Source organism: Epinephelus lanceolatus, chromosome 8 (assembly GCF_041903045.1).
Source record: "Epinephelus lanceolatus isolate andai-2023 chromosome 8, ASM4190304v1, whole genome shotgun sequence".
Lineage (NCBI taxonomy): Eukaryota > Metazoa > Chordata > Actinopteri > Perciformes > Serranidae > Epinephelus > Epinephelus lanceolatus.
Genome location: NC_135741.1, coordinates 34,681,053 through 34,704,061, shown reverse-complemented (window position 1 = coordinate 34,704,061; position 23,009 = coordinate 34,681,053). Strand labels below are relative to the sequence as shown.

Below are 23,009 nucleotides of genomic sequence, written 5' to 3'. Positions count from 1 at the left end.
GGAGGCAGACAGCAGGTTTGGCTGTCGCATGCAATTTACAGTTTGCAGCCGCAGCCAAGAAAAGCCTGTTGACATGCGGCGTAAACACGCAGGAATGATGAACATCTTTCCAACAAAAGGCACAAGCATCCAAGTGTAGGTGCCAAATGACTCTGAAGCCCAGTGAGTCATAACCAGGTTCACTTTATTAAGCTTAGATGCTACAACATGTTTATGAGCTATACACAAATGAATGTGGGGTTGTTTTCACAGGAAACATTGCGATGGCTATTCAAATACATTTTTGGAAATTAGTATTTTAAATACCAAGTAAAATAATTAATCAATAGTTCATCAAATCTTAATAAAGCATTGATGAAAGACGTTAATGGAAATTGACAACCAAGGATTCCAGAGAGAGGAGAAGACGGCTGTTTCACCGGATCTGAAAAGCAAACAAACACAAAACCAAGTTACTCCAAGAGGCTGAAACATATCACAGTGTAATCAAACAGTAAATCAAACTATTACATCAACCTCAAATAACTTACATATGTTACAATATTCCTGTTTAATCCTAACCTCCACCCTCCTCTGGAAACAATCTGATCCAATCTGTTGTGTGTTACTAAATGACAGCAGCTCCTTCTTTATCATCAAGCACCAGTTTACAGTCTGTGCCAGGCATCTGGATAGAGCACTAGTATGTTGTAGCGTGCCCATGCAAGAAAAAGTTGGCAGGCCCACCATGCTGGAGAGGTTTCTCCTCGCAGAACAATCATAAGGACACAGTGGTTATTAGCCACACAAAGAGCTGTTTATCCTGTTTCCCCGACAGAATGGCTCAAGTTTATACTTTCAACACTTGTATGTCTTTGGAACACACTCACAGGTTGTGAGTGTACATTTTTTTCCAGCATAGGACTTGAAAAAGCCATTGTTCGGAAAATATGCTCTCGCTGCTAACATCCAGCACCACAAAAATTTTAATTTCCTTCCAATACCACCCTTTAAAAAGTACAAGGCCTTGCACAAACAGATGTGTTCTAATATTGCACCCATGAGGGACTTAAGAGAAAGTGCAGTTGTCTGTACAACTGCACACACAATTCATGTACAGATGGGCTACATCTCGCCACAGAGCAAAGATCACCCATATGGCATGAAATCATAATGCATGGGTTGTGGGAGGGTAAAATACTACTTATGAGTTTAACTACACCTATTCCTATGTTCTATTATTCCTTACCTCAGATTGCACTTAGTTGCTCTCCTCTGAATTCTCTGAACTCTATACATGGTCACATTTAGTTGTCTCTATCTCCTCCTCTCTAGAGGTCATATCTTTACGCTGCATCACTGTCCTTAGTCTTTCTTCTGGCGGCTCATTCTTCTCTCCTGTCCCCATGATCTATTCTTTCCCTGCTGTCTGGAGAGTGAGTCTGAGTGGCAACTTGAAGGTAACGTTTTGTAACATCAGCTGTTAAGAGGCACAGTGCACAGTATTTAGATTTTTCATGTCTGTGACGGATAAAGACATTGAAACTGTAGTGCAAGGTGACAGAACCTCAATATGATCATCAAAGGACCATTTTCACTACTTTAATATTGCTGCAACTGTGTGCATCACCGGGAAGAAATAGGCAAAACTCATATTTTCTAAACGTGCCGCTGCTGAGCAGCAGCCGAGAGGGGACTTGTAGCCTTGTAAAAAGAGTGGACCAGGTCCGTTGTCCAGGAGGTGGGAGTCGGTCTGTCTGATGCAGCATTCTGGTGTTCTGACCAGTCTGCCCGCAGGCTGCATTTCACACCAGCGCAAATCTTGGGTAAAAATGATTAGATATCGCTGTAAATGTGTGTGGGAATTTCCCTCATTATAACTGCTTGATTTACAAGACTCAACGAAATGATGCGCAAAATCAGCACCACGGGTACCACGCTGAAATTCAGGCCCTGATAATGGCTTAATGTGACTGCGTTTAGAGGTTTAATATGATACCAAAATCAACTCAAATATAATTTATACCTGAGACAAACTTCATTCAAAATTAACGAGTTATTTTTATGTAGCTGCTACTAGATGCCAATTTAAAAACTGTTACTATAGTATTAACTGTAGTGTTCATGATTATATGCTATAAACTACTTCACTAGAATCAAATTTTATAATTATCATCAAATCACTTTTTAAAAAATGTATTTAAATTTGTACATTTTGATGTGTGTTAACTTTAATATAATATTTTGTAATTATACTACATGGCAGGCTGGATGGAGGAAATGATCTCCAACAGAAACAACACAGAGATCAACATTCAGATCTCGAGCTGTGACAGATTTAACTGATTATAAATGTTAACCACCAGGGCCCTATTTCAGAAGGCGGGCTTAACAAACTCTGAGCCTAATCCCAATCTCCAAGTTGATTAAGCCTGAGCCGGGGATCTCCGAGTTTTCGGTTCCAGAACAGATGATCAGGATTAACTCAATCAACTCTGAATATGTTCTGCCAGAGGGAAGCGCCTTCACGGTGAGCACCAAAACCACTTATTTCACCCTGACTGAACTGAAGATTTTAATGATGCGTATGTGGACTTCAAACATGTCTAACAATAAAAATCTATTACGGCAGCTGCAGCTAAACAGCGTGAGGTGGCATGGAAAAAAAGACTGCAGAGTGTGTTAATAGGTGAAGTGAAATGACATTATATAATGTGATGCATTAACGCATGTCTAATATACAGGAAATATAGAAACATTTTTATATGATAACAGTGTTCATATGTTATAATGTAATTTGCTATATCTTCTTATTCAGCTGTAATCTGATGGGGCCCAAACACACTTGGCAGCAATTCAAAATCAAACACAAAAATATTGTACAGACTGGTGAGAAATTATACTTATACTGACTTCATTCTGTCAATATGACCAAGATGAAACCGTATCTTTCATATAGACACACCTCTGGGAACAAGAAGACATCCAAACAGGGTCTAATCACCATCTCCTTACGCAGCAGCCTCTGAATAATTTGTGCCTCAAACGTCTACGTCTTTATTCAAAAAAAGACAGGCCACGTCTCTCCTTCCTGCTACACGCTCAGTGGGCGATTAGCTTCAGGCTTAGATGAAGCAAACCTGCCAGCCAGAAGGTTTGCTTCATGGAGTATGTTGCCATAGTAACTGACTCAAGGTTACACTGAACTGAGTTTTCACTGATCCTGCTTTCTGAAATGGGGCCCTGGTCTTGATAGGAGAGTATAATATGTTACATTTAAGAGTGGACAGATTATAATAGTGAATTACTGTCTAGCCTCATAGTAAATTTTATTTATTTTATTTGTTTCACACATGTATAAATACAAAGAGAAAAAGGGGGGGGGGATCACATAAAGAAAAGAGTGATGATGAGAGTTGTTACATTTCTATTTGGGACAAAAATGCTGGTGTCATCTGCAAAGAGGAATGGTATTGTCCTTATAAATAAGAAATAATAAAGGTCCTAGTATGGACCCTAGTAAATGACAGCATGGATGTTGTTTCTCCTCTGTCTCTCAGTCTGGAGATCCAGCTTCTGTCTTGACAAACTCTTAACCTGAATAGCATCAAGCTTTCCAAGATTTTCTGGCGGTTTTATCCCAATAGAGGAGCATGACGGTGAGATCACACTGAGGTCAGAATCACCCAGAGAGATTAAATTCCAGAAAACTAGGAAGACCTGTTGATGTCTGATGTATGAGCAACTTCATACAACACAATAATTGCTGCTGACTTGCAACTAAATATGAACACATTGTGAGTCTCTTGTTATCAATATCAAAATGTGTGTCAGCCTTTTTACTTGTTTGAAAGAATCAGATTTAGGATTAGATTAACCTTGAATGATCCCTAAGAGGGAAACTGGGTAATGTACGCTAACATTTGGCTAAACCAACTCACCGTGTATTTGTCCCATTTCTTCTCAGGATCATACGGCTCCCAGCGGCTCGCAGGGAAGATGTGTTTGTTCTTCTCATACCAGCTCCTCAGCACCACTTTACCTGCATGAGACTTCAGACAAAATAGCACGATTGAGTTCACTTTGACACTGATTTTAAATGCTGTGCATACGTAAATAAAAGTTACAGGATATGAGTGCTTGCTTTGTATGAAGACTGAAATGAGCAAGAAAGTATCCGTCATGTGGACAATCACAGTATTCTTCGTTGCCTATTTAGCTTCATAGTAATATCAGTACCTGTGCTATGAATATGGACAGTAACAGCTAGTTTAGCAAGAAAATTACATTGGAAAAAACATCTTGGATCATGAAGAAAGAGGTGTGGCAGCTGATCATGGGATTTGAAAGCATAACCAAATGCATCTATTGATTTTAGAATTTCACACATCAATAAACAGAAATACTGTTTTGTTTTTGCTTTAAAATAAAATCATCACCTCATCTTTCTCGACAGTGGCGTCGTTCACCAGTCGAATATCATCGTGGACGTCAAAGCTGAAGAGAGGACCTGTGGGGAAAACGATGAAACTGTGTGCAAAGGCAGGAAACACAGACTCATACTGTTCCATGTATTGTGCAGAAACAAATATGGTATGTAAAAACTAATCAAGATATTCTGTATGAATGGGCTGAAAGCTGTTGGTGTTCACTTACCAGATTTGCCTCTGGCTTTGGTCACAATGAAGTCGTAAAAACTGTGGTGCTGTATGAGACAAACAGAGAAAGTATGATAAACTTCAGTGCCACAGCTGTTCCTTATACAGCACCTATATTGTCCCAAAATCCTTTTAAAATCTCTAGATTCCCTAACCCCTTATTTCCAGTTTTGGTACTGGGTTGTCATGATATCACCCTCCATCCTGTGAAGCACCTCCTCTCCCTGCACCCCTTGTGCTACCAAAACAGGAAGAGGTTAGGGCCTTTAGTTTTCCCCAGTAGCTATGCCCAGAAACCAAAGAATATCAATGTAAATAGTTCTTGCAGTTACAGGAAACAGTGGATGGTGGAATCAAAGTGACTGTGGGAAACAAAATGCAGTGTGTCCTGTTGTGTTGGCAGCTGCAAAGCTCTGAGGAGAGTATAGCGATCCAGTTTTCTTTGTGCCAGCGGGCAAACAACACTATCACATGGTAACATTAAGCAGAGGGGAGTTGCCTGTTTCCACTTTATAATACTATATAATTATCCATCTCATATTTTGGGTCAGCCTACCTTTCGGTTTACTGTATTGTTATACAGATATTTGCAATTTGAATGAGCATCTAAATATAGCCATGTGCATGAGGATATATAATATGTGGCAGTCACAACATGTGACGTGGCATGAATACAAATTGTTTCATACAGTGTTTCTTTAATATCCTTTCACTTCCACCTTCTCCTTCAAAATTTAAATAAAAACTTTAGAAAGACAGATAGGAAGTACACTAACCTCTGAACTCACACTGAGTCAAGGACACAAACATAGGAATAAAATCCAACTCTAGATTTTTACAGTTGGATCAGTTTGAGAATTTTTATAATTTTAATGGAATATTAATTTTACCAGTGCCACTAGAGTTATTCTTGGAGCGTAAAGACAGACACGCATCAGAGGTGTTGAATCTGCTGCAGCACTTATTAAATGAAACAAATCAAATCCAACTGAGCTGCGGTTTTCATAGGCGTGTCAGTACTTACATGTGGGATTATCAGATCCTCTTTGATGTACATCAGCTGCTCTACTCCTGCAGACCTGCACGAGGAAGACATTGAGTCCAATAAAAATTATTTTTGACAAGTCAGGAAAATGTAAGATGGAAAACTGATTACATTTGTCGTGTTTAACGCCTCTATGTGTGGGATCTGAATATTATCAAAGATGCTGTGGCAGATAACGATGATTGATGTTATCATTGCAGTGTTTAAAATTAAACAGGCTGAGTAGGGAGACTTAAAGTGTGTGTATGTAGCCAAGTGTGTTCTATTATAAGTGTTCATCTATCACGGTTTGTTTGTTTTTTTAAATAAGATCAGAGATTATGAGCTTTCAACTGCAACCCTGGTTCCCGCCCCCTAAGAAAATCATGTTCCTCCTACTTCTCATAGTGCTTTGCAAGAATCAACCACACTGAGGGAAAATAACTAGTCAGAGGCGAGGCGTCTTTGACACAGCTGTAAAACATGTCAGTCACTGCTCATGAACTGCGGTCAAACTGTCGAATTAGGCAGCACTGATTATATGTGAATCAAGACTCTGTTACTGCGTTGCCTATTTCCACCAAATGCTTGAGAAACATATTTTAGTGTACTGTTTAGCTGTAAAATGAGACCAGGCCACCATGTTATATCCAGGCAACCAAAATAAATAGCACCACCCACTGGCCAGACTACCTTTGGAACCTTGACTGAAAGATTACAGCGTAACACACTTTCCTTCTCTGAAGTAAGTTTTGTCAGCTCAGTATTTTTCTCTAAGGTAATATAGTCTGCCTGCACTGTCAAACAACAGGAGGAAATGTGGGACAAAAGAAATCGTGTGAGGACGATGGCCAGTCATTATAATGGCTTTGACAAACGATGAGAAGAGAGTGTATTCATTCAATTCATTACTAGTTTGGTTGAGACTCCTTTTGTCTTTAAGGTCTCACCTGAGCTCACTGAAGTCCTTTCTGAGGACCTCCAGGGCCCTCTGCAGAAAGTTCTGGATGGTATTACCCTTCTTCATCTGCAGGCAAAACACACACAAAGACACAGTGCAAACATGACGAGAGTAATCCCTATGTTGAGCATGTTGTTTGACCAAAGTAACGATGGGTATGTGTACTGTTACTGCCCCAGAAGTAGCCTGTTATCAATGCTCTTCATAGAGTTTGCATCTAGGTCTGTCTCTTTACAGAAACTGAAAACAGTGAACCAGTGCTGCAGCTTATCGTGCTTTACCTTGACAGTCTTACGATGTCCGGAGCCATCCCAGTAGCTGAACGTAATCTCAATCTCCTCACCTGCCAACATAGATACACACCATTGTTTTGGACTGAGAACATGTGTGAGTGTGCATGTATGTATGTTTTGTACGTACAGCAGGGAAAAAGACTCCCATATCTTTGTCTAAAAGTAGACATTGTGGACAAACTGTGTTCTTGTGTTCAGAGTTAAAGATACATGGATACACTACTGAATTTAAGTAATAACAAGGGGTGTTTGTGTGTGTGTGTGTGTGTGTGTGTGTGTGTGTGCAGCAGGTAATTCTCCCACTTACTCTTAATCTTCTCCTGCTTGAGCTCCCACTCCTGCCTGAGTTCCTCTCTGAGGCGGTTCTCCTCCTCCTGAACACAAGAAGCAGACAAAGCCGATGGTAAGGTTTTCGGAAGGCGGCCATGTTGCATTAACATAACATTGAAGACTGGTATCACAACAAATGAGTATGTCACAGTATAAAAATGACACAGTGTACAACCTGTTCAATAGGATTTTCTGCCTCTTAAAAACAGCCTCCAACAAGAGTCATTTCTATTTTCCTTACCTCTCTGTCTCTATCAGGAAGGAAACTTGTGTCCACGTCTGGATTTTTCCCCAGTTTCTTCTTCTTAACAGGAGAGTCTATGAGACAAAGTCAAACATCTATTAGATACATTTCCTAACTAACGTGTTGCATCTTGTTTAATATGCATAAAAACCAAAGTGAAAAAACAACAAGCTGTTATTTTGCAGGGGCCAGGAGGTGTGACTTTGTGGGGTCTGATGTCGATGACAACAAGACTCCAGGTGCGGCTGGATGAATTTTATTACCTTTAAACAAAGCCATGCAAGCGGTTTCTCTTTGTTTCCGGTCTTTATGCTAAGTTAAGCTTACTGTCTCAGGGCTCAACAATAAGGATTGCCCGATTGCCCGGGGCAAGTAAAACTCAAGGTCGGGCATGTAAACTAACAACTCATTTGCCTGATCAGGCAAGTTGCTAAAAATAGTAAAAGTTAATAACTAGTTGATAAAATAAATGTATTTTAAAACGTGCTTCTTCGGCTCTGATGCAGCGGTCTCTCTGCCTGAAGTCACAGGCACAGCTGTGTAACAATGTCCTGCCCACAGCCCCCATTAATATTATTTTGCATGACGGACACTTCATATAATAACATAACAATATACTATTTATGGTGTTTTGCCATTGTGTCATTTCTGTCTCTACATGGTCACGTGTTAACAATTCTCCTCTGCTCTCTGTATCGCGCACGGCGGAGTTCCACCACACACACACACACACACACAGGTGAGCACGCTAGAGCAGCTCGGGCCGCATTTTCCTGACCAAACCTGACCCCGAGCCCGGTGCAGTTTGTCAGCTGACAAAGTTATTGTTATGGACAGTGTGTAATAACCATCAGCGCAGCATGGGACTCATGCTGAGCTTGTGTTGCATTCAGGCGTCACGTAAATAACAACTTCCAGCACTTAAATAGGTCATAGCACAAAACAGCAGCATGTCAAGTGACTTTTTTACTTTTATTATGTTATGCTATAAAATTGTATGTTCCTAAATCTTGAGACACCTCATATGTAAGCTAGACAGATATTTCACCTGCTCATACTGTACACACATGTACTGTATGTACTTAGTCCTAAAGAGCCCTTCTGGTGCCAGTAGATACACAGAAACATCCCAGCAGGCTGTGCTTTGCAAGCATACAAAAAGTTTCACACATGTGAAAATTATTTTTCATGCGTGTGCTTCACCTCCGCTGCTACAACTCCATCCTAGGGGAAACACTGCTGTGTGCGTTTTGTGCAACAGGTGGATGTGGTAGTCTACTGGTAGAGTAGAGAGAGAGCTAAGTAGCGTTAAAGTACAGTAGAGCAGGGCAGAGAGATGGAAGCAAAATATATTAAACGCGGTGTTAATACAGCAGAACTGACACAGAACATAACATAAAAATAACTGCAGTCTTTGTTAATTGTTAGCCGCTTAAATTAAACAATTTTTATAGGGCAAGTAAAAACTGACTTCGGGCAAGTAGATCTCTGACCAACTTGCCCGACTGGGCAAGTGAAAAAAAACCTTAGCGTTAAACCCTGCTGTCTCCTGATATTTAGTGTACAGACATAAGAGTGGTGTCAATCCTCTCATCTAACCATCTGTGTGGAAGCAAATAAGCTTACCCAAAATGTCAAACTGCAGGATCTTCCTAAAAACTATATAGACTCACACAGAAATAGAGTCTCTCAATCATCTCATATGACCCATGAGAAGTGTGTGGTGTGTATCTTTCTGCAGAAACTCTGCCCTCTGCCTGTATTTTCTTAGTTTCTTCTTATTCTCTGTGAGCAGGACATTTATGGGCATCCCCCCCTACAGAGCCCAGGTGAGATCAGGGCTTTATAAAAAGGTAGCCAGACTATAATCAACAGGTATTCAAGAGGCACAATGCCAAAGTAATAAAAATATAGCGAGGCCAAACTCCAAATAAGAGTGAATGTGGGGTTGGTTTTACTTTCAGTGACAAGTGTGTTTACAAACAGTAACTGATAATCATTCATGGTATACCTTAAAGATCTAAGTCTTGCCTTAAAATACTATTACAGAGCCACAATAGACTAAATATATAATGACAGGAGGGCAATGTGGGCACTACAGAAATACAGAAAAGCCCTGATGAGAAGTAAACCTGCAGTGGTTGAGACATGTTGGCTCTTTTAATGATTTAGCTACTACAATAAAAGCTTTTTAATACTTCCTTCCTCGTTTTCTATATTTTTTGGAATGCCTGGATCGCGTTCCTGTCGATCCTGCTGTTTCCCATTCTCCACGAGCACCCGACACATAGTTTTGATCTACTTTTGTTTACACAGAGCAACCAGTCATCACTCTCTTGTTCTAAGACTAAATATATATATATATATATATATATATTGTACAGTGTATAGTTTAAGGCCCTGATCACACAGAGTGTTTAAGCAGCTGAGGGAGTCTTTTTGTAATTGTTTATAATGAGAATTAAGCTTTTTGCTCAGATTTTTTTTTCCAGCGATGCACCTCGCGTTTCTGCGCTCTAAGCGTATGCTGTTTTTACCGGAGTGCTTTGAATTCCTCGTGTTGAACTTCAACTCAGAGCAGAAAAACGCCCCACATCATCTCTTTTTTTGTCTTTTTTTTCTCCCCACACTGTCCAATCTGATGCTTTGAGAGGCGGGCCCTTAGTGGTGGTCAAGACAACAAATTTACAGAAGGTAAACATTGGAGGAGAAACTAATGGTAGCGGTTGCTGAATACCCGGAGCTATAGGGCCTGCTGACAGCAGGTTGTCAAACTGCCCCTGAGGCATCCTAAAATATGCCTGGAAATGGAGGCGAAGCTCCTGGACCAACTGGTGGTACTCCCTGTGATCCACCCTCTTTTTTAGGGTCTCATGTACCCACACAGATCCCTGTGTTTCCCTGTGCCCTACAAACTACAGTCAGGTCCATAAATATTTGGACATTGACACAATTTTCAGCATTCCAGCTCTGTACAACACCACAATGGATTTGAAATGAAACAATCAAGATGTGCTTTAAGTGCAGATTCTGAGCTTTAATTTGAGGATATTTACATCCAAATCAGGTGAACGGTGTAGGAATTACAACACATTTTATATGTGCCTTCCACCTTTTTAAGGGACCAAAAGTAATTGGACAAACTAACATAATCATAAATCAAATTGTCACTTTTTAATACTTTGTTGCAAATCCTTTGCAGTCAATGACAGCCTGAAGTCTCGAACCCATGGACATCACCAGACGCTGGGTTTCGTCTCTGGTGATGCTCTGCCAGGCCTCTGCTGCAGCGGTCTTCAGTTCCTGCTTGTTCTTTGGGCATTTTCCTTTCAGTTTTGTCTTCAGAAAGTGAAATGCATGTTCAATCGGATTCAGGTCAGGTGATTGACTTGGCCATTGCAGAACATTCCACTTCTTTGCCTTTAAAAACTCTTTGGTTGCTTTCGCAGTATGCTTCGGGCCATTGTCCATCTGCATTGTGAAGCATCGTCCAATGAGTTTTGAAGCATTTGGCTGAATATGAGCAGATAATGTAGCCCGAAACACTTCAGAATTCATCCTGCTGCTCTTGTCAGCAGTCACATCATCAATAAATTTAAGAGATCCAGTTCCACTGGCAGCCATACATGCCCACGCCATTACACTACCACCACCATGCTTCACTGATGGGGTGGTATGCTTTGGATCTTGAGCAGTTCCTTCCCTTCTCCATACTTTTCTCTTTCCATCATTCTGGTACAAGTTGATCTTTGTCTCATCTGTCCATAAGTTGTTCCAGAACTGTACAGGCTCTTTTATATGTTTCTTGGCAAACTCTAATCTGGCCTTCCTGTTTTTGAGGCTCACCAATGGTTTACACCTTGTGGTGAAACCTCTGTATTTCCCCTGGTGAAGTCGTCTCTTAATTGTTGACTTGGACACAGATACACCCACCTCCTGGAGAGTTTTCTTGATCTGGCCAACTGTTGTGAAGGGGTTTTTCTTGACGAGGGAAAGGATTCGTCTGTCATCCACCACACTTGTTTTCCGTGGTCTTCCAGGTCTTTTGGTGTTGCTGAGCTCACCAGTGCGTTCTCTCTTTTTAAGAATGTACCAAACAGTTGATTTGGCCACACCTAATGTTTTTGCTATCTCTCTGATGGGTTTGTTTTGATTTTTCAGCCTAATGATGGCTTGCTTCACTGATAGTGACGGCTCTTTGGACTTCATATTGAGAGATGACCTCACCAGATTCCAAATGAATATACCACACTTGAAATGAACTCTAGGCCTTTTATCTGCTCCTTGTAAGTGAAATAACGAGGGAATAACACACACCTGGCCATGGAACAGCTGAGTAGCCAATTGTCCAATTACTTTTGGTCCCTTAAAAAGGTGGAAGGCACATATAAAATGTGTTGTAATTCCTACACCGTTCACCTGATTTGGATGTAAATACCCTCAAATTAAAGCTCAGAGTCTGCACTTAAAGCACATCTTGATTGTTTCATTTCAAATCCATTGTGGTGTTGTACAGAGCTGGAATGCTGAAAATTGTGTTAATGTCCAAATATTTATGGACCTGACTGTACTTGCTGACAGCCTCTCACCCTCAACCAGACAGCTACAGCAAGTACTCTCTGCCTGTCCATTTTAGGAACTAGATACTGATTACTGTCAAATAACTACAATAAATAAACGGTCGATTGATTACACAGGAAGGTTAGAATAAGGAGGTGAGTCTGTGGTTGCCTGGCAACAGTAAAAAGGCACAGCAAGTGTTTTTTTCCCCTCACTAGTGCCATTCAGTTTTTTAAATGAAGGAAGTGTGGCAAGCCTCGTGTTTTGCAACCTGCATAATGCTTTCTGTGACTGGGGCCTAATAGGGTCATTAGTACTGCTTAAAGCATCACACAATAAATAAGCAACAATATAATCAAACTTTACCTTAAACTTACTACTGAAGCTATGACTTTGAACAAATCAGACTGATGGATTTAACAGATGACAAACAAATGCCAGAGGACGCACAGTATACTGCTATAACTAATCATCTGTGTTTTCTTTTTACATTGTGCTTTACACACACAATACTTACAATCCTCTTCCTCTTCATTCTCCTCATCCTCTTCTCCTTCGTCCTCTGGGTTGAATGATAAACTGGCTATTTTCCTCTTCTGCTCCTCCTTTCTTTTCTTCTCTTTCTGCTTCTCAAGTTTACTGGAAACGGAGAAGCATAAATAATGCAGAAACAAAATCAAAAGATTGCCATCCCACAGACGGGAGTGATGGCCACATAATCATCAGTGGTTCTTTGTGCTTTATTTAAAATGTGTTTTCAATATACAGAACACAGGTTCTTAAATTTGCAGCTGTGTTGTTAGTAGTCAAATTGAGTAAGTGCCAGAAGAACAGCAATTTTGATTTAACTGTTTGCATCTGGCGGCAAGCTGCGTCTGTCATCTTTACCCTGTTACGCTGGTTGTGACAGGTCGGGTTGGACAGCACCTAGAGTTTTAATTCACAACAGGTCTACAAGTACAAACCCTTTGGACAAAGCTTGTTTCCTTTTGTGGATATGATTGTTTCCACACACTCCAGAACATTAATCAATCCTGTTCCAGCTACAGGGGATGAAGTTTGTTTTTAAGCATACACAATAACTGTCAACAATTGGTTGAAACTATAAATCACAGATGGAAAATCAGCCAGCTGACAGTCTGCCATTTTGTCTCATGTATCGGGAAAATAGAAAAATGGAGAGCTTTAGCCACAAAGCTTTCTGTATGGCCCATTGTTTTGCTTCAGTGCAGTTGAAGAAAACTTGTGTTTTGAAAATTGAGAACTGCCTATGACAAATCAGAAACTGACAACACCATCTACTTCGTAAGGTTACAATTATGAAGTCTCAGGCAACATGGAAAGAGAAGAAGATACAAATAAAGGTCATGGGATTAATTCAGTCTCCTTCTCAGTCACACATCGGGTTATTTACACAAGAAGAACTATTAGTAGAAATCACTTAATAGGCCATGAAACAAGCTGCTTCAGTTTGAAGCAGCTTGTTTCACACCTGTTTATAGCTCTCTTTTGACATTGTTGACACAATTATTTCCATCACATTTCATGTAATCAATCAAGTGCAGCACTATCAACATCTTCAGAGAGAGACTGTCCGACAGTTAGGGTGGTCCTCCAGTAGTAACCGACAGCGAATATTTGAAGCTCAGCCGTGTTCGGGGGTGATAATGTTAATCTAAATTACATGGTATCCATGAGATAGACAGGCATAACATTTTGAGGATTCTGTTATTCTACAGTATTGTTTGTCTTGTTTTTGTTGATAACAAACATTTTCCAAAAAAGTTTGGTGAGTTTTATGCATGTTTGTAATCCCAAGAGGTTTGGTTGAACAAGGTCCTACTTCTGCACTTTTGGGGACATGATAATAACTTGTGACATAACGAAAAGTTTGATCGAGTCTACTCCAACCCTTAATCTGCTGCTGTTACAGGCTTCCTGCTGCATGTTGGCTGCTTTCATTCAGCCACAAGTGCATTAGCAAGGTCCAGCACCGATGCTGGGTAAGTGATAAGGCTTGGCTCACAGTTGGTGCACCAGTAGGCCCCAAATTTCCTGGATGTGGCTGAGGTCAGAGCTGCGTGTAGGCTAGTCAAGCTTCTCCACACAAAACTGCGAGACTTGATGATACATAATGACAAACAGAACGGCAAAAGTGAAGAAAGCAGGGTCATTTCCATAATGTCATAAGAAACTCACAATGACAACTGGAGCCTGTTAGTGGCAAGCACTTTTAATGGATGTAAACTGAGGGTGTACAATCGCCTGTAGGGATTACACTGCAGCGTGATTTGCTGTTGTGGCTACAGCGGTCTCTCTCTCTCTCTTAATGTTGGAGCAATTTCAAAAATTGTTGTTTGTTGTCCCTTAGACACAAAAAACATAGGAAAACAGGGTCCAGATTGACAATTACAGAAGTATCCCTTTAAATTGAATGCTTGTGATCATTCATCACAGATTCTGGACTTCCTTAGAATGTGTTTGTGAGCTCCCACTGAGATACATTTTCCCTCTTGAATCGTGTCATTTAAATGGTCTTACAGGCCTGAAGAGGTGATACTTCACAAAAAAAGCAACAGTTTGAGAAAGTCCAATAAACAGATAATTTTCCTTCTCCTTAACTATGGTGATGCCTCAGAAATATTTTGGGGGTTGCCAACATCAGGGTTTGAAACCACCGGTCTAAGATACTGCATGCTGCAGCAGCATCAGGACTTCCCTTAAAGGGCCCTAGCTTAAGCCATGAAAAAAAGCCCAGAGAGCAAAAGTACACATAACAACAACCCTGTCCACATTCTCTGCAAGATTTGTGTTGTAAGACTTGTGTTGTAGTTGTTTTGGGGCCACTGTTTTGTCTGATATATGTAGAATTGCTGAGAGCAGTAATCAGTGGCGAGAAATGTGTACCAGAGGATGTTTTTCTTTCATGAAAAGTGTTTATAACAGCCATAACTAATAGTTGAGTGACTGACCACTGCAGAGCCATGTGCTCTTTATCACCAACCAAAGCTACTGTGTGACACCTAGCCAGAGGGGCAGTAATGACTCACAGCTGGAGCTCTTTGGACTGCTCCTTCTTGGCCAGCTGTTTCTCCCTCTCCTTCACCAGCGCCTCCTGCTTGGCCTTCATATCGTTCAGTGTCACCAGACCTGATCAAGACATAAACACAAACAAGGTAAACAAAAATCACATGGATATTGTCGGCTATATTTTTACTAAATCTTTTGATAACCCTGCATGTCAGCTCAGCTGTGATGCTTTGGATCACATTCTCAGCTGGTCCAGACAGGTGACAGGTTGTGGTGTTACAGGAGGGGTTCATGTGTAAGAACAAAGATCCTCACCGACTGTGCTGGACTTCAGCTCTGCCTCTACAGCATCATAGTGAGCTGAGAATTTCTTATCGATGTTGGACTTGACCATGTTGTCCTGTGAGAAAACACACACAGCAGAGGGCAGACATACAGGTGAATTACATTTCTATGTCTGTGAAGCATTTTGAGTGACAGTGTGCAGATAAGAGACTGTACTGTAATGTCATATAGGCTCTTTATTACAAACAGGTTAACATTCTGGTATAGTACTCAACTTGACTAAAGTGTAACATAGATAGGACTTTAAAACACTGTAACGGTGTCCCCTTCACTGACCCCGCAGGTCGCTGGCCCTCAGGGCTTTAACGTTAACGTTACTATTACACATACAGGTTTTAGACGAAGGATATGGGGCTGAATTATAATATTTAATAAATGAACACGTTATAGTGTTGGATAAAACGTTACAAACCTCTGCAATCTTCTGTTTCAGCTGTTCAAGCTGTTCTCTCTCTTTCTCTCGTTTCTTCATCAGCTGCATGGCTCTCCCAGCCTCACTGGCAGCTCCTTTGTACTGCGCCATGTTGCTCTCTTTGCTCTCGACGCTCGCTTATGTGAAATTACAATCCGCAGTTAACAAAAACAGAGGTTAAATTCTGAATTAAAACGGATTTGTTTTCTTGAACTGTGACACAAACCTCCCACCGCACCACAACAAGAAAAATGGCGACGCCGAAATGCATGCTGGGTAGTGAGGGAATATATGTGTTGCTTTCAGGTACCACAGAAAACCTCGGACTTATGAAAACACACGACAACATCTGATTAAGGGAATATTACAGTGTTTTGATGTAAAATGGAGAAAGAAGGAAATATGGGGATGTTTTCTTTGTTCAAATCACCAATGCAATAAGCAACGAAAAGAAAGCCATATCATTTATAAGGTTGCCTTTTTTACAATGACTTTATTAATGTTGATCTATGAAATGTTAGACAATAGTGAAAATAACACTAACATTTTTTTGGGATCACTTTTCAAATAAATGTAGAAAATCTTCAAACCTAGGAAGAGAGAGCAGCAAATGTTATTTACTCTCTATGGTACTGTGTTGCTTTTTTGGTGACATAATAACACAGTAACCCTTTTTTTTGTTGCTTGGTAAATGACTGATGACTGATTAATTCAACTTCATTCTGCATTCATCTGTGCACATAACTATAACATTTATTTACATAGTCTATTTGGTGAAAGAAAACAGAAACAAGATATTTTTGACATTTCTTTTATTGATAGCTCGACACAGTTACAATTTACTCAGAATAAATTTTTTAATAATTATAATAATGATAATGATACTATGTCCACTAGTACTACGACTACTGCTACTACTACTACTAATGATAATAATAATAATAGTAATAATAATAATAATAATAATAATAATAATAATAACAATATAATAGTTATAATAATAATAGTAACTTGTATGAATTGGCTTTACATACAAAACTTTACATACAAATAGCAATCACATTACCAGGTTGCAGAACTATGGCAATTAAAAAACAAAAAAAGACAAATTTAAATCAAATTCTCTGACACTCACTCGCTCACTCAATCATTCAGTCACTCAGTCACTTGTCATGTATCACATTCATACAGTATCTTTGTCTCTCATTTGATGCCAGTCCTTGTTCGACAGTGAAATGGCAATTTGACTGCAGCAGAGAGCGAGAGACGTACAGAAGGGAGCGATGATAACATTCACAGTGCACATACATAAAGACCGCAGGCATGGAAGGAAGGTGTTGCTCAGCTGTATGCAAGGCACAAAAAACCTAGAGGGAGAGAGAAAGAGAATAACTCAACTGACTGTTTTCATAAACTCTCCCCTGTCAGGACAGATGGAGGGAGAGAATATGGAAAGATTTATTATGTGAGTAAATAAAAAAGATTTATTACTTGAGCAAATAGAGAGATTTATCATGCAAGTAGAAAGGTATCACTTTGGAAACAATTAGGAGTGTAAATCATGTGAAGCCGTTGTCACCTAAAGTCAGGTAGAGAGAAGGAAGTCGTGTAAGCATGCTAATTCTTTGAGTGCTGAGTTGAGTGTGTGTGTGTGTGTGTGTGTGTGTGTGTGTGTGTGTGTGTGTGTCTATACTTGTACATGCTACACAGTGAGGACCAAAAAAAATATTTTAGCTACAGAGTAAGGACATTTTTGCCGGTCCTCACTTTTTCAAAGATCTGTTTGAGGATTAAGGCTTGGTTTTAAGGTTCAGGTTAGAATTAGGTTTAGGTTAGGGTTAGGATTAGACAACTAATTATTTTTTCCAGTGTTAATCACTAAATGGGCTATTTCAAATAAATAGAGATAGACAGAGTTTCGTTACCTTTGGACAGAGCCAGGCTAGCTGTTTCCCCCTGAATTAAGGCTCTGTGACAAGCTAAGCCAACCACCTGTTGGCTGTAGCTTTATATTTATCATAAATTTACTGTATGAGAGTGGTAGTGATGTTTTAATCTAATTTTCTGCAAGAAGTCATTTTTAAGTCACCGACCTTCGGACACATTATAAAAACACGGCTGTGATGAATACAGTTTTAAAAGAAATGCTGCTTTAGAAAACTGTGCTGTCTTTTTGTGTAGACTAAATTAGGATCATTATTGGAAAAAAAATACTTCCGTGATGACGTTAACTGTTCGTTTACCAACAAGCTTAATGTTACCCTGTATATGTCACCTAAGGAGTTAAAACTGGCAGCTGATTATCCTTCAAATGTTTCACCATCATCAACATTTTTCATCTGAAAGATTTCACAAAGTTGCCATGTTGTATGCTGAATATTGCCATGTATTGAAACTATTCTCTCTTATGGACACGAACAAGAGATATTTGGTAGATGCTGATGCTTCAAGAACTCTAATCAATGATGCTCCAGCAGGCATCCAGTCACATGCCTGCAGTGATATCACTGTTTAGGGATTAGCCAGATGTGTGCAACATGCTTTAAAGTTATTAGAGAGAAGCGTCTGAGCCCAAAGTCTGGATGCAAGAAATGATGATTAAAAGAAAACCTTATTTTGAGTCAAGTATGATGTGTTTATATTGAAAGAAAATGTGTTATAGTTGTAAAGATTTCCTAATTTCCCCAGTCTTGTATCATTGTAACTGAGCAGCTTTGGGTTTAAAATGGTTCAAACAAAATTATTACAGATGACACATGGGATCTGGGATGGGAGTTTTCACTATTTTTTGACACTATATTGTCTAAATGCTAAAAGCATTGGGCATATTATTGAAGATAAGCCCTACTCATAACCTAGATATGTAACTGCAAGTAGACATTGCTTAAAAGACACTGAGAGCCACGTGTTTAGAGCAACTGTGCTATCAAAGTGAATCTTCTGCTGTATTTGATGAAGTGAGCACACGACTCTGTCACTAATGTGCATGACTACATTAGGGAGCATTTCCATTACACCAGCATACCAGACGTGTAGACAGGCGAGAATGGCCAGGAAAATACCACAAAGGAAAGCGAAGGGCACAGCTAACAGCAAGGAGAGGCACTGATACGTCCAGATACGAGCCTTCTCGAAGCCAACGACACTGTAAAGCCACACTTGGTCTATGCTACGAGGTCTGTCAGGCTCCGCAAGTACATCACTGACCTCCACCTACAGACAAGGAACAAGAGAGTGGGAGGTACGAGTCATGGCAGTTTATTTAAGGAGCATATAAGAAAAAAACAAGTGTTGACTGAAATACTTTATAGCTTTAGATAAGACAGGGATTACTAAGTGACTCACACACAAAGAGAGTTACAGTAAAGATGTGAAGAGATAAAAGCACAATTAAATGATAGAAATTGCCAAATTCTAGAGCTGAATAAGAAATGATACCTATTTGTATACAGAATTTTTTAAGACAGAGGCCCACGAAAATTCCCCATACCACTAGGGAAATCTGTAGGACTCATGATAAGCACCTCTGTCTTAAAATGTGGCCATTCAGTATTTAATATTTTGATCTTGAGAGTAATTGAAGATCATGCTTTTTGCTTGATTTAAAGATGAAACAGGACACCTGCCTGTCATAAACATAGCAATCATTGTTGGGATGCGGGGTGTGTGTTCTCTCTGTTCCCCTCCCTGCTTGTTTTTGTGTTTGTTTTGTCTTCCCTGTCTGTTACTGGCTGGGTGTGGCTGACCTACTTCTCTGCTGCATCTCCTCCTCCACCACCTGAACTGTATCACCGCTGATTGCCACTCTCCTCTGCTGCAGCACAAATACCTGGTCTCATTCTCCACTCATCGCCAGTTCGTTGATTATCCTCCAGCGGTACCAGCTCTGCCCTTTTTTGTTGTGTTTTTGGAACTCGTACATTCAATCTTTGAACCAACCTGATTTTTGCTAACCTGTGTCTCTGTTTCGTTGTCCTCAGTGCCCTGCCATATCCTCAGTTCCGTTTTTGCCATGCTCTGCCAGCCACCTTTTCCTCCCTGGAAGTTTCCCCAGCCCTGAGTTTTTCCCCCTCTCCTCACCCTTGGACTTGGACAATAAAGACTGTTTGTTTGAATCTGCATTGTGGATCCAGTTTCTATTTCTTAAAGCTTAGGCTTAACAATCATATGGGATGTTATATTGTCTAAAAAGAGACTGCAGTGGAAGCATATATAATAAAAAATAACATAGGGCCCAAACTGGAACCTTGGGGTACACCACATGAGATAGCAGTAGAAGAGAATGACAAATGTTCTATTTAATACATCAAATCAACTGCTAACACTGCTATGGCAAACAGCATAGATTTATAGAGAGGGGACAAGCAAACCTTTAGGTGCTGGTTGATGCCATAAGGGTCCCTGTTGACAGGATGGGTGGGTGTTGGTGTAGCAGGGGCTGTGGGAGGAGTCGGAGGTTTGGGTACTGGAGTGGGAGATTTGGGTGCTGGAGTTGAGGCTTTGGATGCAAACTCTGGAGGAGGTGGAGGTGTGTTTATCTGTTCTTCTACTCCATCGTCCTCATCACTGTCATCATCAATCTTACACTCCACCAGACAGTCATCGCTCACCATCATCATCCTCACTGAAGGAAGAGGCACATGCATTAAAATAGATGACCACAATTCATTACATGTGGGATATGTGCAGTCGCCCTCTATTGATTTTATCGAACATTAATATACACACATTTATGCTGCAAACTAGTTCACACACACACACACGCACACACACCGTCAGATACACCCCTGCTGCACATTGCAGGCATGTTGTGTGTAACAGCAAGCTGAGCCCTGGCACTACCACCTGTTCTTTAGCCCCCAAAAAAGAAGCCATACCCAAATCTGTAAATAGCAGCTGATAATTTTAAAATTATATTTTTAAAATAGAGCACGTACAGTAAAAGCAAAACTGTGCCATTTAAATCTTCAAGTATGATTAAAAGTCTGAAAAGACTTTTAATAAACTGATTAAAAGACTTTTAATTAAGTTGCATGTATAAGATATGAATTTCAATATTTAAATGAAACGTGCTATGAGGTTAAAAAAAACAATGTTATAACTCATATCCTTGTTGAGGAATCATGGCAGCAGATCAAAGACAGAGACAGACACAGTAGAAAGGATGAATCATGTCTGACTTACCTTCCGTAAAGTGCTATCTTAATCCTGTATCAGTGACAGAGACCCTTGCAGAGAGACAAGGCAGGGGAGCCCTGCAGAGAGTGCTAATCTAAAATGTCAATGAGATCAGTTCAACCGCTTAATCACAATGTCCCTCAGAGCTGAGCTGGTTTATGAGAACTCATACAGAGGCACACGCACACACACACAGACACCCACAGTCTTTGACTTAGAGCAGCAGAAGTGCTAATGTGGTACATTGCCTCTTATTCCTGTGTGTGTGTGTGTGTGTGTGTGTGTGTGTGTGTGTGTGTGTGTGTGTGTGTTGGGTGACTGTGTGAACGAGGTTATTTTAGGAGGAGGAGTGGATGGGCCTTAAAGATCGTCTTACAGCACTTGGTTGTCGTTGTGACACTGAGATGGAAACAATCACACACACACCAACAATACAGCAAACAAGTGTAAATTCAGACTCTGAATGGAAATTAGATTTTACAGAGCGATACGTCAGAAAACAGAAGTTGCAGATCCAGAAATGTTCATATGGGGGGGCATGAGGTTTTGGCAGGGTGTAATGGGAGTTGGGGGATTCCCCACATGAATATATATACTACAGGTAAAAGACAGCAGAAAACTGCCAATAAGTAAAATCTTGCCATCTCTTCTTCCTGCAGTCTTCAGCATTTATAGCTTGAAATATCCTCACAGTTTCCTTTCATTTTTATTTCCATCAGAAGGCCAATTCAGCTACTTCTTTTTATGTGTGTGCTAATGCTGCATGCTGCTCTCTAATGCTGGCTTACTGCATAACAGTAAAATGTGAAGTATTCTCTTGGCAAAAATCTGTGTTTCATACTGTCGGGCCACATTGTTAGTAAGCCACAGTCAGAAAATAAAATTAATAAAACAGCAAGTGATAATTAGATCATGGCAAAAATATTTCCAGTCTCAGGATGCAGGCTGTTGTGTTGTGTTCAGATGAACAGGTGGATGTTGGTGGACAGCCATTTCTAAGTTTTTATTTTCTGACATTTTCTTTTTCTTAAAATAATCAATCTTCTGGCCCTGACATAGTTTTAAGGCTGTAGTCCAAACAAGATCTTTCCCAAAATCCATTCCCTAAGAATAAACCACTGAGCTTAACATTCCCTTACAGAGGTTACCGACCTTTTTGGTCTATGACCCTTTAAAACAAAGCTATGTCCACTCGTGGCACTATGGTCTTCCCACAGGTTGCAAAGCATGCATGCAAGCTTTGTTTGTTTCATTTGAAGAGTTTTTAGAAATATTAAGAAGTGAAATATTCCAATATTTCATAATAAAGAAGCTTAGATGAGAGAAAAGTCATGGCAAAATATCTTTATTTTCACACTTACTCATCTTGACATCCCTCCAATTTACCCTTAAGGGCTGTGACTTGCATGTTGGGAATCACTGCCCTAAAAATCAACAGTTCAAACATGAGGATGCAATAACTATTGTTAACTATTGCGACTGTACACCTGCAGTTCGTTGGTATTAATTGATATCAGAAATCAGTAAATGATACAGATTGTTCCAAATCATGTCTAGTGATGAATACAAAAGAGTTAATGGGAATATTCAACTCATTTTATATAGATTTCCAATCGGTGTTGGTGGTAAATGTAGTCAATTGAAGCAATACATTTCTTAGTGCATGCTATATTGATCGAGAAAGTGGAGTTCTACTGCTCGTGAAGCCGTGCCAGTAGTGCCTACATGTACCAGCATGCATTGTGCATAAGGTCCAATGCCAAATCCTTACCCGCCAGCCATATCCTCTTGCGCAGCCTTGGCCTCTCTGCACAGCATTTTTTTCAGAATGCCCTTTACAACAGGAAACTGATGCTGTTGCATTATGCTCTCTCTTGGTTTTAGTTGAACTTTACACAGAGAAACTGACTTCACCTCAGATGCAGCAACACTTTGACTCACTGAGGGAATTTGACAATGCAAGTCCAGCACAGTGCTGTGCCTACTGCTTAATGC

The 23,009-nt window shown here is 40.2% G+C and overlaps 2 protein-coding genes and 1 long non-coding RNA gene across 3 annotated transcripts; 1 reads left to right on the top strand and 2 right to left on the bottom strand.

Annotated features, from left to right (window-relative positions):
• Nucleotides 1-163: 163 nt before the first annotated feature.
• Nucleotides 164-16,099, bottom strand: fam50a (family with sequence similarity 50 member A). The gene is made up of 13 exons (XM_033627973.2): nt 15,837-16,099; nt 15,395-15,479; nt 15,100-15,199; nt 12,567-12,688; nt 7,487-7,563; nt 7,223-7,289; nt 6,904-6,965; nt 6,612-6,688; nt 5,662-5,716; nt 4,636-4,684; nt 4,419-4,489; nt 3,921-4,031; nt 164-424 (listed from the first exon to the last, which is right to left on the bottom strand). The coding sequence occupies exons 1-13, from the start codon at nt 15,945-15,947 to the stop codon at nt 416-418; spliced, it is 996 nt and encodes a 331-aa protein (XP_033483864.1). The 5' UTR covers nt 15,948-16,099; the 3' UTR covers nt 164-415.
• A 532-nt stretch (nt 16,100-16,631) lies between these two features.
• cav4b (caveolin 4b) lies at nt 16,632-21,259 on the bottom strand. Its single transcript, XM_033628418.2, has 4 exons — nt 21,021-21,259; nt 20,207-20,460; nt 18,862-19,049; nt 16,632-17,203 (listed from the first exon to the last, which is right to left on the bottom strand). The coding sequence occupies exons 2-4, from the start codon at nt 20,453-20,455 to the stop codon at nt 17,020-17,022; spliced, it is 621 nt and encodes a 206-aa protein (XP_033484309.1). The 5' UTR covers nt 20,456-20,460; nt 21,021-21,259; the 3' UTR covers nt 16,632-17,019.
• LOC144464162 (uncharacterized) lies at nt 17,166-19,933 on the top strand. The gene is made up of 3 exons (XR_013491954.1): nt 17,166-17,301; nt 19,657-19,713; nt 19,817-19,933. It is a non-coding gene; the product is annotated as an uncharacterized LOC144464162 (long non-coding RNA).
• Nucleotides 21,260-23,009: the final 1,750 nt, after the last annotated feature.

Excerpts from the sequence above, each read along its gene's own strand:
- fam50a (XM_033627973.2), bottom strand. The coding sequence starts at position 15,947 with ATGGCGCAGTACAAAGGAGCTGCCAGTGAGGCTGGGAGAGCCATGCAG. Across the intron at positions 7,564-12,566 it reads GAATGAAGAGGAAGAGGATT|ACTCTCCTGTTAAGAAGAAG; the intron begins GTAAGTATTGTG and ends TTTGTCTCATAG. Across the intron at positions 6,689-6,903 it reads GACATCGTAAGACTGTCAAG|ATGAAGAAGGGTAATACCAT; the intron begins GTAAAGCACGAT and ends TTTTGCCTGCAG.
- cav4b (XM_033628418.2), bottom strand. The coding sequence starts at position 20,455 with ATGATGATGGTGAGCGATGACTGTCTGGTGGAGTGTAAGATTGATGAT. Across the intron at positions 19,050-20,206 it reads GCATCAACCAGCACCTAAAG|GTGGAGGTCAGTGATGTACT; the intron begins GTTTGCTTGTCC and ends CCTTGTCTGTAG. Across the intron at positions 17,204-18,861 it reads CTCGCCTGTCTACACGTCTG|GTTTTTTGTGCCTTGCATAC; the intron begins GTATGCTGGTGT and ends CTCTCCCTCTAG.